The sequence below is a fragment of the Alligator sinensis genome, unplaced genomic scaffold (assembly GCF_000455745.1).
Source record: "Alligator sinensis unplaced genomic scaffold, ASM45574v1 scaffold50_1, whole genome shotgun sequence".
In the NCBI taxonomy this organism is placed as follows: domain Eukaryota; kingdom Metazoa; phylum Chordata; order Crocodylia; family Alligatoridae; genus Alligator; species Alligator sinensis.
This window is the reverse complement of record NW_005842059.1, coordinates 1,382,950-1,399,828: the sequence shown is the minus strand read 5'-3', so window position 1 is coordinate 1,399,828 and position 16,879 is coordinate 1,382,950. Positions and strand designations below refer to the sequence as shown.

Below are 16,879 nucleotides of genomic sequence, written 5' to 3'. Positions count from 1 at the left end.
AGCAGGAATTTTCTTCATTGCAGCAGCATGTAAACATTTTGAAATTAGTTGCCAGTTAATTCAGACATTTAAGCTAAGGACAATGTGGTTAAAAAAAAAAGGAAGAGAAAGTCGAGCTCTGTATAATAAAGCAGTACTGAGCTTTCTGAACACAAGAGTAAAACCAAAATGTGTAGAAATGAGAGAATTCGAAATGGCAAATGAGAATAGATGGTTTCCAGTGATGTAGGCTAAAATGGGATTGCAGTCCTATAAACAAGGTTATGGCTTTGGTGAATGGGAGGGATTCTTCTACTTAGTCATCTGCGTTTGCTGGTCATTGCTTCAGTGGCTCTGGAGGCCCCTTTTTGTCTACTGCTCCTGAGCCTTGGTAGTGTTGTCACAAGGTCCTTGTGAGAGAACCCAACTTTTAAACAGAGTAAACAGTGCTTAGCCTTTGAACAGGACTAAAACAATGTTAACCATTTAGGCAAAGCAATTCTGGGTCGGAATGAGAAACAATAAGGCATGTTGTGCAAGTAATAGAGTGGTCAGGCTGTAACCTAGGAAAGTACCATGAGAACTGAGAAGTTGAAGGCAGGGCATGTTTAAAAGCATACAAACAAAAGAAACCATGGCATGTGGAGGAGTTCTGTTGCTCCATTTCAGCAATTGTGAGGGTCAGGAATGTGCCACCCTTTGACAAGAGCACCAGATTCCATGTTGTATGAGATCTTTGCAGCTGCACTTCTGTAGGAACTTAAACTTTTAGCTTGTTCCTCAACTTATCTGTCTGAATCAAACTGAAGCATGGATTTTCTTTATGGTGTATGTGATGCCTATGTCAGTGGGGCAGTAATCCCCATTTGCAGGCCTTGGGTACAGCAGTTTTAGAAATAGTACCTATTAAGATGGAAAGTGTCTCTAGGCTTGGAACCCTTTCATGTTTGTAAACTGTCAGGCGTGCTCCTGTCCGGTGGTATTACACAGCACTGCTTGCTGTTCCCGGTATATATTTCAAGTGGTCTAGTAATTTAGTGAAACGTCATCCATTTTAATTCACTCTTTTCCTTTGTTGTGCCTCTTTCTTATTATGCCTTCTCCTTTGTTATACCTCTTCCACCAACAGTTTGAAAAAGATTAGATAAATTTAATGCCAGCTTTTGCAGCTGATACTTCTATGTTTCTAGCCTTTTTTTTTTAAATCTCAAAGTATATTGTTCTAAGTTAGAGCAGGGAAGATTCTTGATATATATTTATATAGTCTCACTTCAAGGAAGCACCTGCTGATTGTTTCTTCTGCAAGGCTGTTACAAGCAAAAAGCAGTGCATATAATCTATTTTTGATTTTTCTACAGCTGCAATTATAGAATTTATAGTAAGTTGATTATCAAGTTAAATGCCAAAACAACTTAAAGGTCATCAGTAACTATACTCTATGAAAATCACCTGAATTCTTATAATTTCTATTATTCCCCTGCCAAGAAAATACATGTGTTTTATGCTTTCAGGAAAAATAAAAAGTATAGCCTTTTACTTCATAGCAAGAATAGGTTTCTGTACAGATTTGGACACAGGGTAGAAACAGACATCACCTGATGTCTCATTTGTGCTACCGTAACAAATTGTTAGCAGCTAGGTGCTGCTACCCTTTGTCACACCACATCAAAGGAAAATCAGTGGCATGCACGCCAATGGGTAGTAATAGACAGCCGCTTTATTGTGGTGGTCGTCTATCGGCTATGTGGTGGGAGAGTACAGGCAGCCTGAGCTGCTTGTACTTTCTAGCCAGCCCAAGCAGGGGCTTTGGTGGCTTGAGGGTCCCTGGAACACCTGCCCACTTTCCCCCTTACAGAGAGGTACCATGAGAGATCTCAGGGTGTCTCTCCATAAACAGGAAAGCCCTGCTTTCCCTCCTCAGCCAGACTGTTCCCTGAAATCACAGGAGCAAGTGTGGCTGAGCAGGCAGAAGCCCCATTTGCCCCACTCATCTAGAGCCCTCCCTGTGACCATGGGGCTGGACTGGAGTGGCTGAGCTGGGAAAGCAGGGAAATCACATTGCCCCTTGTCCTGCACCATCGAGGACAGGACAGGGCGCAACGTGTTTCACCCAGTGAAGTAGATCACCCATGACGCATTGTGGCACACCTGATCCCCTTCATTCAGCAACGTCAATTTCTAGCCTGTGTTCAAAAAAACCATTGATTGCTTCATCTGTGTCACTTTTTTTACCCAGGTATTAACTATTACATTGATCTGTTGCTTGCTATATTAAGTTGAAGAATGGTTGCAAAACAGTTTTGAAGAATCGAGGGGGCTAGGGATAGTTTAAGGTCTGATATCTTATGAAAATATAGTAGCTAGAATTTATTTTTATAAAACAAAGGTCTTGCTTTTCTGATGGGGCATGCTTTCAAGCCTACAGACTTCATATTTGGCAAAAAAATATTTTTCCTTCTTTTGATTCTTGCCTGCCTACTGTGGACCCCTGCTGTACCTAAGCAACTTCTAGGATCACCTTTAATTCTATCTAAAACATTGTAAATCCAGTTTTTGAAAACGGTAATCTCTATTTTATGGAGTGTGTGTGTGTATATACACATACATATACACGCATACTGGTTGCTTAAATTACCCAGGAATTGAAGTGGGGGGGAATAAAATAAGATTTAGACATGTGTTCATTTTAGATGTAAACTGAAAGGGAGGCCAATGTTTGTACTTGGCCTAAGGTTCTTTCTCAGAGCAAAATGTGCACGTATTTAAATCCCCTGCTGATGCTGATATTATAAGCAATTTTTGTTTACACATCCCAGTAATCTCAAACATAACAGTCCCATTAGCTGGCGAAAATACTGGCTTTATTTATCTGAAGTCCAGTATCTTTTCAAGTGGTTTGGCCTTTTGTATTTCCTCTTGAAAATGAAAACAGGAACTGTTTGACATAATGGCATGTAGGGGGTCTCTAACCTTGATAATGGAAAGGGATCAGGAAGTCTCTTTGCTGTTGCTCCTTCTCCATGCCTGGATAAGAAATCAGATTCCAGGCTGCCAGGTCTCTCCTTGGGATCAGTACTTGAGATATAACTTTTCACTTTCCTTTTGTAAAGGTAGTGGACAGTAAAAATAGTGTAATTCAGGGTAGTAAACCAAGGTGTAATATGTCTAGAAATATCTTATTGGAGAGTGGAAATATTTCCAAGGTCAGTGCTCAAAGAAAAGCGTTGAGGCCTTTTATCCATGTACCTAGCAGTTAGTTCAATAAAAGATATCACAAAAAAACCTTGCCTCATATGTTCTCTGGATCATCAAGGCTACAACAACACTACAACCTTCTCCCAGTACCTTATTGCTCATAGCTAATATTTTAGACTGAAAATCACTTGAGTTGTTACTCTAGGACCTGTACTCTAGGACCTGTGTTGCTCTATGTGTAAATGGCTCAGGTAATAGAAAAGATTATCTTTCCAGTTCCATGCAGTTCTATGAACAAATTGTCATAAGGTCTGTGTAGTCCAAGCAGAATCATTCTTGAGTGCAACCTAACTGTGTTTGCTATAATTAATGGAGAAGCAGAAGAGCAATGTTGACATTCTTCTGGCTTCAGCATTTTCGTTCGTGTTAGCTGGCATACAAGAAAGTTCCTTTTAGTGCTATTCTTTGGAAGAAGAGGACTGTACCTTTTCCCTAGCTGCCTGCCCACCCCTTCCCCCCAAGTGCATTTGTATGTATATGGTACATAGTATGGACACATAATTAGATATGTAATTTCTGAAGATCCAAAGCTGCAGCAATATTCACTCTAATCTGTGGAAACACTGGTGCTGTGTTGGAATTGGCTGTTTAACTTATGAGAGAGGGGGAAAAGCTAACTTCTTCAATGCAGTTCACTGGAAAATCTAATATTGGTGCTGTTGCTGTAGCTGTGATGGTCAGGAAATATGCAAGAAGTGAGGTTTTTTATGATATCTTTTATTGGACCAACTGTATAGTTAGGAGAGATGTTAGACAAGCTTTTGGGTAAAAAGTGTCACTTTTGTGCCCAGAAGCTTGTCTAACATTTCTCCCAACTATACAGTTGGTCCAGTAAAAAATACCATCAAAAAAACCCCTTGCTTCTCTACTATAAGTATGACAGTTACCAGCTAGTTGGGAAATGCTAGTATCCAGCGGCATGTATTTATTGTGTACATTTTAAAAGTAACAAATCTGGATTTCCTAACATCCAGAGAAATATCATATTCTCTTGCAAACAGCATGCACCTTCCTCCTCCTCTTCCCCCCCCACCCCCAAATTGGGGTCAAGTCTTAACAGGGAGGTTGGTTTCTTCACTGGAAAAGATACAAACCCAGAGCTGTTGTGCATGTGCAGCTGCAAAGGTGGCTGCCTTTTATGTCTAGCTCAATAAGCTGGAGGGGTGGAGTCCTGTGTTAACCCTGTCACAGCCTAATTTTTGTAGCTCGTGCCCAAAGCAGCAAGCTGCAGGTAGTATGCTGATGAAGCTCGTTGTGGTGTACCGTCACTTTATTTAAAAGGAACTTACATGAATAACGATAGTAAAGAACTGCGTCATGCTGCCACTCTTGCCGTGACTGGAAAAACCATTTCCTACAATCTGCCTTTCCTCCCCCAAAATTGTCTGTTTTATTTGTGTTGTATGCCCAAAAAAACCCCCCAAAATGGTATCCAACTAAAAATACAAAAATAACACTAATAGGAAAAAAAATCTATATTTTAAAGGTATATGTAAGAGTTGAAATCGAGCATATGCTTTTTCAGCGTTGCAAGCCACTAGGGAATGAAAGGTGGTGACTTGTAAAACACACAGTGACCCAACCAAAAATGTCACATTTTCAGCTATGTTCTTTATATCTGCTGGAGGTAGCTTCATTGTTTATTGCTACATGGATTTCTGATGGAAAAAGTGAATTCCAAGTCTAGTGAAAGCAGGTCACCCAGGCACCAGCATCCAAACATGGTTTCTTTTTCCAATAGATGCAAAATGCAGAGCTAGGAAGCTTTGATAAACTGCTCCAATATTCAGTCATCCATTATGAGTAAAATGGAGAGCTCCTAGTGGCAGACATTCATAAATGCAAAAACCCAATGTTTTTGGCAGGGGATGAAGATGCAAGACCTAATTTACAGAGAGGTTACAGCTCCATTTGTCACTGACCAGTTAGGGCAGGCAGTTTAATTACTCAGTAATTAGCATTTCACTGGAATTCTTCCACTTTCTAATCTATTAGTGAAAAACAGTCTGTAAACATGTAGGTTATAAATCTACTGCAGCGATTTTTGAGTCATGATTCATCCAGAAAGTTATCTTTTATTGCTTTCCCTGGGAAAGTATTTTTACATTATTTTGAAAGCATGTTAATTGCTGGCATTTGAACTTCTTCCTTTTCTTTCAGGTATTGGGAGGATTCCTGCTACATCTTTAGGAAATTTAACAAATCACAGTTCTGAAGATTTACCTCTTCCCCCTGGCTGGTCAGTGGACTGGACTATTAGAGGACGGAAATACTACATAGATCATAACACTAATACAACGCATTGGAGTCATCCACTTGAGCGTGAGGGACTGCCTCCGGGATGGGAGAGAGTTGAGTCAGCAGAATTTGGAGTCTATTACGTGGATCACATCAATAAACGAGCTCAGTACAAACATCCATGTGCTCCCAGGTATGATACCAACATTAGATTTTGTTGGTGACTTTTTAATGTTATCAAGTCCTAATCGGCTTGATTTCTTTTTAGATAAATCTGGCATTTGTCTCCGTAGTAATGTATCAGAGATGTTTTATTGTCACAGTGGAAGTCTTACTCATTTACTGGTTCCTGACTTTCAGTTATAAAGGGAGATAACCTTGAGGCTTTGTTTCCTGAGTTGGGTTTATTTTAGTATAAATTCAGAGCGTAGAATATTGTTGCCAGCAAACCAAGCATCCTCCTTTGCTATCAGCGTTCAGTAACAAGAAACTTCAGAGACAGAAGGCGATTTACAGGAAGAGACCACTGTTAAGTATTACCTTCCAAGTGACTTTCTACATCAATAACGTGTTGTTTCTGAAGGGGCCCTTTTGTTGCCATACACACAGATTAGTTCTTCTCCAAGATCATAGTCCAAATTTTATCGAACCAAAATTTTATATTTTGTGATCTTTTTGTTAGTATTCTCCAATATGCCCATTAGTGGGTGTGCACTATCTTTCCTACTGTTTCTTTATCTGAGAAGGAAAGTTGCAATGTGGAACAGCTTTAAAAAAAAAAAAAGACATTTTTGTTGGAAGAGCTTGTACCAAATGTTAAAAGAATGTATTTGTTCTAAAAAAAAATTAAAAATGAGCATGAAGCAGTGAGGGGGAGGGTGGGGTAAGGCCGGTGTGGCAGTGGTGGCTTCACTCCCCCCTACAACAGAGGCAAAGTGAGAAAAGACAGAACAGCAGCAGCATGGAGCATTGCGTGGCAGCACTCCATGCCAGCCCCCTTCCCCCATCATTCTTGACAGGCAGTTGGTTAGTATGCTATATTTTTACTTTTTAAAATCATTTTTGTTTTTATTTAGACTGTGAGATCTCATTTCAATAACAACTGCAGTAGGTGAAGTATTGCAAGATGAATTTTTACAATATGATGATAGATTTGTAGCAATAGTTACATTTGTGAGTAGTAATGCAGTTATTAAAAACCACTATAGAAGGGTCTCTCTCCTCCCAGCTAAAGAAGGCTGGAATTAACCCCACTATGCAACAGTACCATCAGTCTGTATGTACGACTCCCATTGATTAGTCCAGTCCATAAATGACTGGATTAATCAACATTTTTGATTGACACTTTGTTCAGAATTCATGCTTCTAATATGCCTAAATTACTGCTTTTTGAGGTTCCTAGTTTAATAGAAATCTGTTGTTTATATCTATATTATTCTTCATATAGTGTTCCCCGATATGATCAACCTCCTCCAGTGACCTATCAGCCACAGCAAGCTGAAAAAACCCAGCCCCTCCTAGTGCCTGCAAATCCATACCACACTGCAGAGATTCCAGACTGGCTACAGGTCTATGCCAGGGCTCCTGTAAAGTAAGCATTTTTTTCATTTCTCAGAAAATGCCTGTATCTTGAAAAACAAGAAATTTGGAAAGCAAAGCAGCTTTTTTGCATATTGTAAAATGATTTGGCTCATTTCTTAGGCATGCTCTCAGCAGCAAAATGAAATATAGGAAATTACAGTCAGTCCTTTTGATTGGGCAGCTCATAAGTTACCACAGGCAAAAGTTGTGGAGACCAGTTTATTAGCATGGTGTCTTAGTTCGGCAAGCTCTAATGAGCCTGCCCTCAATGCTGTGCAGATGCAGCTGTGTTGCTTCTGACCCAGGAGCCAGTTTGCTGAGAGCCACACAATGGGTTTTCGGGGCAGCACTGCTAGGCCTGGTAAGTGTGCATCCTAGATCTGACCTCTGCTCATCTTTGGCTGTCATGCTAGACTGGTAGTTAACCCCATCTCAAGAAATTTTCTTTCTTAGGTAGAGGAAAAAGACTCAGAGAGGCATGAAAGGGAGATCTAGTCTGACAAACGAGCATGGATGCAAGCATCAGGCCCAATTTAGTTTTCTGGAGTCATGTGTATTAAGTACAATCATGAAGCATCAAGGTAGTAATACAGCTACCCTTTGTGGATCACAAATATTTGAGGCTCTTGGGTCCTCTGGATCCTGAGGTGAGGATTCTTTCTTCCATCTCCAGCCTCTGACTTGCAACCCAAAGGGAAGCCACACAGCTATATTCTCAAGGTCACTGAGCGTTTGACTCACTGAGTGTTTGACTCACAAATCAAGTCAGAATCCATGAACTATAGAGCGCCTACCTTTGGGAGAGGGCCAGTTGCTGTGGTAGAGAATCCAGTTCATTTCTGTTTCCACCAAATAGAACAGCACTCTGTTTTGAATTTGGGTTTTTATCTGTTTGAAAAGTCATAGGAATTTGTGCATATTTTCTTCTTTAGGGGAGGAGTCTGACAGTTTTCCTCCATTCTCCATAAGGAGCTGTCAAATGGCATTAAAACCCTAAGACTAAGTACAATGGGGTGTTCAAAACCATCACCCCCCCCCACACAAGTGTGTGACTTTTCACTTTCCATAGTCTACAGAAAGTTGGGGAGTCTTAATCCTTTAATCATAATAATGTGTAAAATAAATAAACAGCATATAAGAACACTGGTTTGACCTGTATCTTGGAGTTTTTAAGTGAAAATCTTTCTTTGGAGAAAAGTGTTGGCAAACAGTGCATTTCAGGAAGGCTATATAATCACTGCAGTGATCCCTTACTGTTCACACAAACTTGTCAGGAAAAAAAGCTGAAGAGTGAGTAGTGTCAGGTTTAGTTTTAATATGTCTTGATCCAAGACATAATCACATAACATTTTTCTAGAATGTTGATTTTTAAAAGTTAATAATTAAAACTTGTTCTTTTTGGAATCAATCTATACAAATTTAGAATAAAATTAAGAATTTTGGACTTACAGTTAAAACCTTCACTCTTGTCCAAAAAGTTTAATTACTGCTAACTAAACAAAATTTTAAAATGTGTATAATTATACCCCTAAAAGGAATAATTCTCTGGTAGGAATTAGGAGTAAGAACATGTTTCTGAGAACACATTTTGTGACTTTAGCACAACAAAGTATACGTTTCAGGCCCCAGTCACAAGTGAGCAATAAAAAGAAAAACAGTTTGTGAATGTGCATGTCGTCATTTTAATGACATTTTCCAGTATAAAATAAACTTATAAGAGTGAAAAATTGAATTGTAGCAACAAACAGATCTGTGAAAATTTACAGGTTTGGTAGGATTTTCGGTGGCATCCAGCTTTAAGGTATTTTTAAAGGCTCTAGTAATCATAATTTGAATGGATTTTATTGCTGCTTGTGGCTACTGAGCCTACCAGCAACTCATGAAGATTTAAATTGGCCTAAATTCCAACAATATTCTTATGCACCAGGGACAAGTTCCTGTAACCTATGAGAGGGCTCATTTCCTATAAACAGCTGCTGGCCATAACTGCATTTCTTTATTTAGATTTTGAGTATCCAAACAGTGCATTTTTGAACTGTTTCATTGTGTGGCAGATGGATTCTTTTCCTTGCATTTCTGGAACAAGCAGTTTCAGTAAGTCCTGCAGGCTAAGATAAAATTAGCACAAAATGAGCTAGTCCACAGAATTAAAATGCTTTGCATATTTCCAAAGGAATAAAGAGTTCCTATGTAAACACAGCCGTCTCTCACCGATTGAGTTTGTGTGAGGTGAGTTCCGGTAGTAATTTTATTAATAGGCCTTTGCACACGAAACAGCACACCATAATCACTTGTAATCCTCATAACATCCACTGGAAGAAGGTAACTGCCTATTCCCCCCCCCAGGCCTTAGGCCAGAAGAACTGAGGATGAAAGGTAGCAGTTTGCTCATGGTCCTGGATGGTTGGTCTTGGTGAATTGTCAAGATCTTTGTTGCCTCCCATTCTGGAGATTAAGGGCAAATTTAAACAACGTTCATCTGTTGTAGAGCTCTGCAGCAGTAAATGACCAACAGGTACAAGTTCAATCTCTGCCTTGTGTGGAGCAAGGATGCAAACCTAGGTTTCCATCCCACGACGGCGAGTGTCCAGACTAGGCTTTGGGTTTTGGATAGGTGTACCTCACCCTCTGCAACTGAAGCTTGTCCTACTTTGCTTATGGTACTTGAATATTATTAACATATTATTAATTGGGGGCCTGGATTGGAAGCTGAGTAGGGTGGATTTGATTTAAATCAAATTGATTTGAATCCTGATGGGAGATGATTGGCATTAACACTTTCCTTGTGCAACCCAGAGTATTGCTTGTCTAAATTGATAGTGTGTGATGTTTAACAGTCAAAGTTAGATATCCCTTTTTTTGTCCTGTTTCCCCCCCACCTCCACCCCCACCCCCTCATATTAAAAGGCAGGGTACCCTTTGAAAGGGAAGGTTCGCTGCTTTCATGTAAATGAAGTATTGCCAGAAGATGAAGAATAATGGTAATTTTAGTACGCCAGTGCCGTCATCTGGAATTTCCTCCTGTCGCATGCTAACAGCCAGAAATCTGTTACTGTGTTTGATATATCTGGTAGGTACTACTTGAGGGACACTTCAGGGTATGAAATAATCGGAGGTCGGACAGAGTATACCACCTTTGAGATCGAACAGAGTAGACCAAACAGACAGGAAGTGTGTTTTGAAGCAGCTGATCCAAATGACCATTAGAATAACATTTTTTTTTTTTTTACTATCTTTCCCTATATTTGTAGCCTGTTTATTAAGATCATTAAAATATGCCAGGGTATTAAATTGCACCATGACCGGTGGTTACAGGAATCAAAAAGCCTGAAATCGGTGAGCAAAATACCTTGTGCCACATTTGGATTGGCCATCCACTGAGATCAGTTCAGTAGTTACACTACATCAGAAAGTGTATATGCTGTGAAACTGGCAGTGATAAATAATTATTGTTCGGACTGCTGCTGGAAGCGTTTGAAGGGTTGCCAGATGCTGACAAGCACTTTTTATCCAGAACTTAAGAAGCCGACATAAAAAGCATTGTTTGGTTGGTTGCTTCACGCAGTTGGTTGATAAGGCAAGCTGAGTGTATGTGGAGTAAACTGGAGTAAACCAACTCCTGTTGGTGGCTTTATCTCTGCTTAACAGCCCTCTTCCTCTATCCCACTCATGTTGGCAGCAGCTGAAGTCAAGTCCTGTTACCAAAATACAAAATGCTGTCCTGATTTTGCTGGTTTCTTTTGCTGGTAATGGCAGCCACAGGTAGGAAGATGCACAGTTGAAGCTGTCTATGATCCTGCTTTATCAATCATTTAAAAAAAGAAAAGAAAAGCTGCAAGTTACTGGAAACCAGATAAAGCAGGAATCAGGGGTGCCTATACATGCACATTGAAGCTGCTCCAGCATTGATTACAACTGAATGATCCCCCCACCTCTTTGGTGCAATTATGGTGCATCGGATTAGACTCAATTGAGTCTGCTGGAGCGTGGTAATTACCGCACTCCAGTATCACGTGCATCAGCACTCCCGCACTGAAAAATGGCAGCAGGGGCGCTTTAACTAAAGCTCATTGAACAAGCTTTAGTTAAAGCATCGCCATCACCACTTTTCAGCATGGGGACGCTGATGCACGTGATGCTCCGGACACTCCCCCGCCGCCTCCCCGAGCATATGTATAAACACCCCAGGTGCCTGTTATAAAATAGCTGTGTTCAGTTCAAAGAACTCTTGACAGGACACAGCTTTCTGATAACCGATGCCTTCCATCAACAGTTGTCACTGAGAAGAAGGGTATTAGTGAATTCTTGGGAAGATCGTTGATTTGGCAGTGCAGTATTACCAGCATAGAATAAAATTAAAAGAAGTTTCTGAGCTGGAATGTTTGGGAGCTGTCTGTACTCCCATGTCCACTTTCTGATGTTAATGGAGCCTTTCCAGATGTGTGCCTTTTTAATGATGAAATTATTAATGTTTTTATTTATAATAGTACCGATCAGTTTACAGTTATTATCCTTTCTTTGTCCTGGTGTCCTGGCTTGCGCATTGTTCTACGTATGAACGAATTTTTTGTGTAGTTTAGTCAGATCAAGCTCATTATCAGGTGTTTTCTTTGCATCAGTGGCACCTATAGCAAGCAGGAACACATTAACATTTGAGAGAGAATAAAAAATGAGAAGTATAATTTAGATGGCTGTTGCACCAAGGTTAATCCAGTAACAGAATATAAATGCATAAAGATGTTTACCAAAACAGTTCAGCCCTGAGCTGCTACAGGAAAATGAGGCAGATCAAACAAAATTCTGGGGATGAGACCATAGGAAAAACAATACCCTTTTCCCACAAAGTTTGGAAGAAGACAAAAAGCTTTACAATTTTATCATGTTGGCGATATCCTTGACCGCGGTCTCTTGAGTGCACCCTTTCAAGGGCAGACCAAATGCCTTTATTCCTTGCAAGGTAAAACCTTGCCATTTTCCCAAATCCAGAGTAGGAGAAAAAGCCTGAACATATGTATGCTTGTGGTTTCTTCTGGGAAAGCAGCAGTTCTCCCAAGATAAACTAAATGTCTCTACAGGATCTACCTCTCCAGCCTGCAGCATCCCTCTTTGACAGCTGTTCCCCTGGCGTTTGTCCAGCTCAGTTTAGAACCTGCAGGACACGTCCCTTCGGAGTTCGTGATCAATACAGAAATACAGTAACTCAAAACAAATTATCTCTGGGAATAAAGCACAGAGAGAGAGAAAAGGGGTTAAGAGACTCACACATGTAGATCTTACCTGAAGCTTTGTATTTTCTCCTAAGCTTTGGAAGGCTTCATTGTATTCAGAAAGTCCCTTTACTAGGTAGGGTTCAGGTTTGTCTCTCTCATTTCCTGTACTTCTGTGTACCCTGTACTGAAACTGGTGTTGTAAAGTTGAAACAGGGTGTCAATTTATAGATGTCGTAGTGTGAAACGTCGTAACTCAAAACGTTTGTAAGTTGAGGACTGCCTGTACTACTTTTTGGGGCATGTAAAAACCCCTGCTGGAATGGCCACTTAACAGATCAACACCACAGCAGGCAGGCATGTACAATATTTTTTAATGACATGGATATCTCCCATGTTCTTCAAACAGCCTTTTTGTTGAGAAGCTGGGATGCTTCCTCACTTTGAAACAGGGGGTTGAATTCAGTTGTGCAGAGACTGCTGATGTGTCATAGAAACAGGTAGAGTCTCATCCCTGAAAAAAGCACCCGAATTTGAATCCGTCAACCCCTCTGGAAAGATTGCAGCATGCTCAGTGGAGATGTGCTACAGATTGGCAGCTGAACAGCCCGAATGTGCCTGCTGAGCATGCTCCAGATCAGGGCTGAGCAGGATGCTCCCTGCCATTGCAAGGTAAGTAAGTGGGGGAGAGAGGGAGAGTGAGAACCTGAAAAGCAGTGGGGAAGGAGAACTAGATTAGGCCACACTGGAAGGATTTAGCAGAGGAGAGGTTATGTGGCACAAGCAGTCTGGCAGTATGGCTGGGTGGGCATGCTATAGCTGGCTATGGAAGATGGAGAAGGAACAAGCATGGGAAAAATAGTGGACTAGGACCTGCTGTAGGCCCTACTGCCCAAGGGAGTACTGCCCACAGGGCACAGACCCCACAGCTGACATGAGAATAAGCTGCAGCCAAATATGAACCAGTTGAACCATCTCAATGGGGAAAGTGGCGAGTTTTCTTAAAATTGCAGTTTTGGTTTCAGATCCATGGAAATTAGAACGGCTGGGTGGGGATCCAGGGGTCTCGGCACCAGTCAGGTCAGAGTGCTGAGCACCAGGACCGAGAAGGTTCTTCTGGGAACAGCTGGGGTAAGAAAACCTGGTTGTCATGGCAAATTGAAAGGGCTGCTTGTGAGGGTCGGTCCTGCACCCTGCCCTTTTCCTGTTGCCTCCTGGACTACCTGTTTTGCCTGTAGTAGAACTGGAAAATCTGTCACGGGTCTTTGTGTTGGTTCCAAAAAGTCAGCTTCTGATGACTCCCTTCCACAGATGGCTTATGGCTTTCTGCCACATACATGGCTGCAGAAACCAGCAGTGCATTATGGGACAGGCATCTGTGAACAGCACCCTCTTTAGTCTGAGCTAGGCCTGCATCACTACCATATTTTTCCTCAAGTCGACTGCTGGCTCCTAGTCTCCAAAAATCATCCCACTTCCAGGGGCACCAACCAGAAAGAGAAATCAGTACATTTGGAAAACATGCCTGCCTGGTGGTGGTTCCTGATCATTTGACAGGAGCTGAAACACTGTAGAGAGGACTGCGCACCTCTCTCCCCAGCTTATCCAGTGGCTTTCAACGTTGTGTAGTCCTAAGGCACCTTTTGTTAAATTCAGGGGCCCCCCCTCAGAAAATGCCAGTTCAGTTTTCACTTGTTTTTGACTGCAGAAAAACAATAGAGCAACTCTGTGGCAAAGAACTGAGAAAGACCACAAGAGCTCTGAAAGCTATTTGAAATATCTGGGTTTACCTTGTGAATCATGTTTGCAGTGCTAACATGGTATAGCACCCTTGCACAGATCTCAAGGCACCCCAGGGTGCTTCAGCACCCTGGTTGAGAATTGCTGGCTTAACCTGTTTCTGAAGTTAGGGAGAGCTGAAGGAGAGGATATGGCATATGACTGTACTTGAAGGCTACTCTGAATATGCATAAAGGGAATGAATTACAGTTTCGCAACCTTAGCTGTGGCTTTTCCAAACTTCTGAACACTTGAATCACAGCCTCATTGTTCTTCCAGAGAGTCGTGTGTGTATAACAAGAAACTAAAAAATGAAGAAGTAAACATGAAAAATGTCATGGTGGCCACGCCATGGTGTGTGATATAATCAGCAAGGGTATGAAATACCAGGTGACCTAATTCAGCATGCATGGAGTTTATTTTAGATAAGTGTGAGTTACTAACTAATATATAAATGAACCTTTTCTCTTTTTTTGCATGTAAAACAATAGAAATAAAATTGGACTCTATTTGATCAGCTATCTGGTTCTCTTTAAAGTCTAAACTGTGCCAGTTCTCATCATGGAAAATTACTTGCAAAAGAAATGGCAGTGTCTTGATCAGTCATAAGACTTGTTTGGCAGTATGTACATGAAATGCAACAATTCACAAGATTTCCAGTGCACTCAGATCTGTTAGTGAAATACCTGAGGCTTTGATAGGTTTGCTTGTATTGTTCTGTAGGTTGCTAATTTTGGCAGTTTGGAATACATTAGAAGTCTGAAATCAAGGAAAGTTAGGTATTTACATATTCTAAAACAGAAGAAAAAATAAGCCATTGAGTTTAAACAAGAAATTAGAATTGTTACTGGCAGAGGAAAACGTTATGGCTGACTTGCTGCATCTGTGTGTATTTAGCAACATAATGCTTTATAGGAAAAGAAAGCTGGGGTATCTGTAGTTTAGAAAAATGTAAATGATAGAGAAATGATATAAAAATATGCTAAACAGCTAACTTTGGGTGTTTATTCATAGCTTCATTGAAAATGACTCCCCATATGTTTTTTCTAGTACCTTGATTGATATTGCCTTTCTACCTTGCCTCAGAGTTTTCATCTTACTGTGCTTTGCCCTTCGTTTTGCTAGGTAACTAATCTGTCGTTTAATGAAGGCTGTCTAATTGCAGGCCTCTGGGGGTTTTTTATTGCACCTGGCTGTAGTTGCTGTGTATTTGTTCCCACAGTGCAACTTGTTTTTGATTAACGTCTGGTTCCTACGTCAAGGACCTCATGGTGACATCATCTCTTCTTTGCTTTCACATATGAAACTTCCCCATTTGGAGTCCCCTACATCATCTGAGATCAACAATTTTTTCCCTTTCTTTTCTCTAGTTTTGCATGCTTCTTTATTCACAGGGGCAGCATTTCAGCTTCCCAGTACCTTGTCACTGGTCGGTTATGGTTTTTTGCCATCTCAGGGTAGTGATGGAAACAAAAGAAAGAAGTTGCTTTATGTCAGAAGATGCTAGAATATGGAGTATTGCCTTGGAGGAAGAGACATGAGGACTGACCATTCAGGGAAAGATTTCACAGCGAGAGCCGCTAAGCAGGGAACTGTGGCGGTTGATGCAACAGGTTTTAACTACGGAGAACAGGTTAGGTTAGGCAGTGAAGTGAGGTCATTCTGCAAAATCCAGAAGGTCTCACTGGGTAATTCAAGCTGCCATGTTTCCTTGTTCATTTGCTCCATTCTGTGACCATTATAGCCATTATAACAAGCAGACAGTAATAGAGGGATGGGCAAAATACAGCCCAGGGCCTGGATCTGGCCTGCCAAGGGATTTTGTCCAGCCCACAGAAGGTCCCTCGGTCCTGCCTAGCCCAGGTGCAGGGGACAGCCCAAGCCATGGTGCTTTTGGCCGGTCCCACCACCCCCAGGCGCGCAGCGGGACTGAGGCAGTGCAGCGGCCAGACTTGCTTTCCAGCAGCCCTGACAGCGGTGGTTCTTTCTAGCTGCCGCCACCACCAGATCCAGCTGTGCTGCCTGGGCACCCTGGCCCGTCCACCGCACAGGCACTGCCGGAGGCTGGAGCTCCATGGGTAGGGCACACAGACAGGTGGTTAGGGTGCGGGTGTGGGCAGGCGGGAAGCAGTGTTAGCAGCAGGACAGGTAGGTGGCACCAGGATCACTGCTCCCTGGGTTCTGCAGGCCGGGATGTGCGGGGAGTAGATCATGGCTGTGGGCCGGGCCCCAGGCCCCTGCTGTCACCTCAAGATCCTGGCCCTGCCCACCCGTCCCGCTCCCAGGTGCAGCTCCCTGCCCGCCTGCAGCCCCATCTGGTCTGCCTGCCCGCACGCCCTGCTTGCATGGTTCCCAGTTGGTCTCCATGGAGACCCCAGGATTTCAAGGCAGTGACAGTACAAGGCTGGGGCCCAAGGCAGAGCCATGATCCACTTCCTGCACACCACCGCCTGCAGAACCAGCGCCCATTGCAGAGAGCAGATCTCGGCTGGGCCCTGGCCCCACACTGTCACTGCCTTAGATCCTGATCCCAGAGCTAGCCCCACCTGCCTGCCCACTCCTGGATGGGCACACCTGCCTGCCCCCACCTGCCTGCCCACTCCCCACCCACCTGTGGCTCCATCTCAGCCACCCAGCTGACTGCAGAGCCATTTAGGGAGTTTTGGGGAGCTGTTGGGGGTGGGGGTGTTGCTGACCCAGCCCACAACAGCTCACAAAACTCACTATGTGACCCTCAGGCCCAAATAATTGCCCACCCCTGCAGTAATAAGGGCTGGTTTTGAAGGGTAGTTTTGGGCAGCCTTCCTTTTGCATCATGTGCTTCATTATGTGGGAATGTG

The 16,879-nt window shown here is 42.3% G+C and overlaps 1 protein-coding gene across 1 annotated transcript in view; it reads left to right on the top strand.

Moving 5' to 3' along the window:
* Window positions 1-16,879, top strand: part of SAV1 (salvador family WW domain containing protein 1) — a 30,405-nt gene that overhangs the window by 8,920 nt on the left and 4,606 nt on the right. The window contains exons 3-4 of the mRNA XM_006023109.3: window positions 5,395-5,665; window positions 6,920-7,063. Coding sequence (XP_006023171.2) covers window positions 5,395-5,665; window positions 6,920-7,063 — 415 coding nt within the window. The remainder of the gene's footprint in view (window positions 1-5,394; window positions 5,666-6,919; window positions 7,064-16,879) is intronic.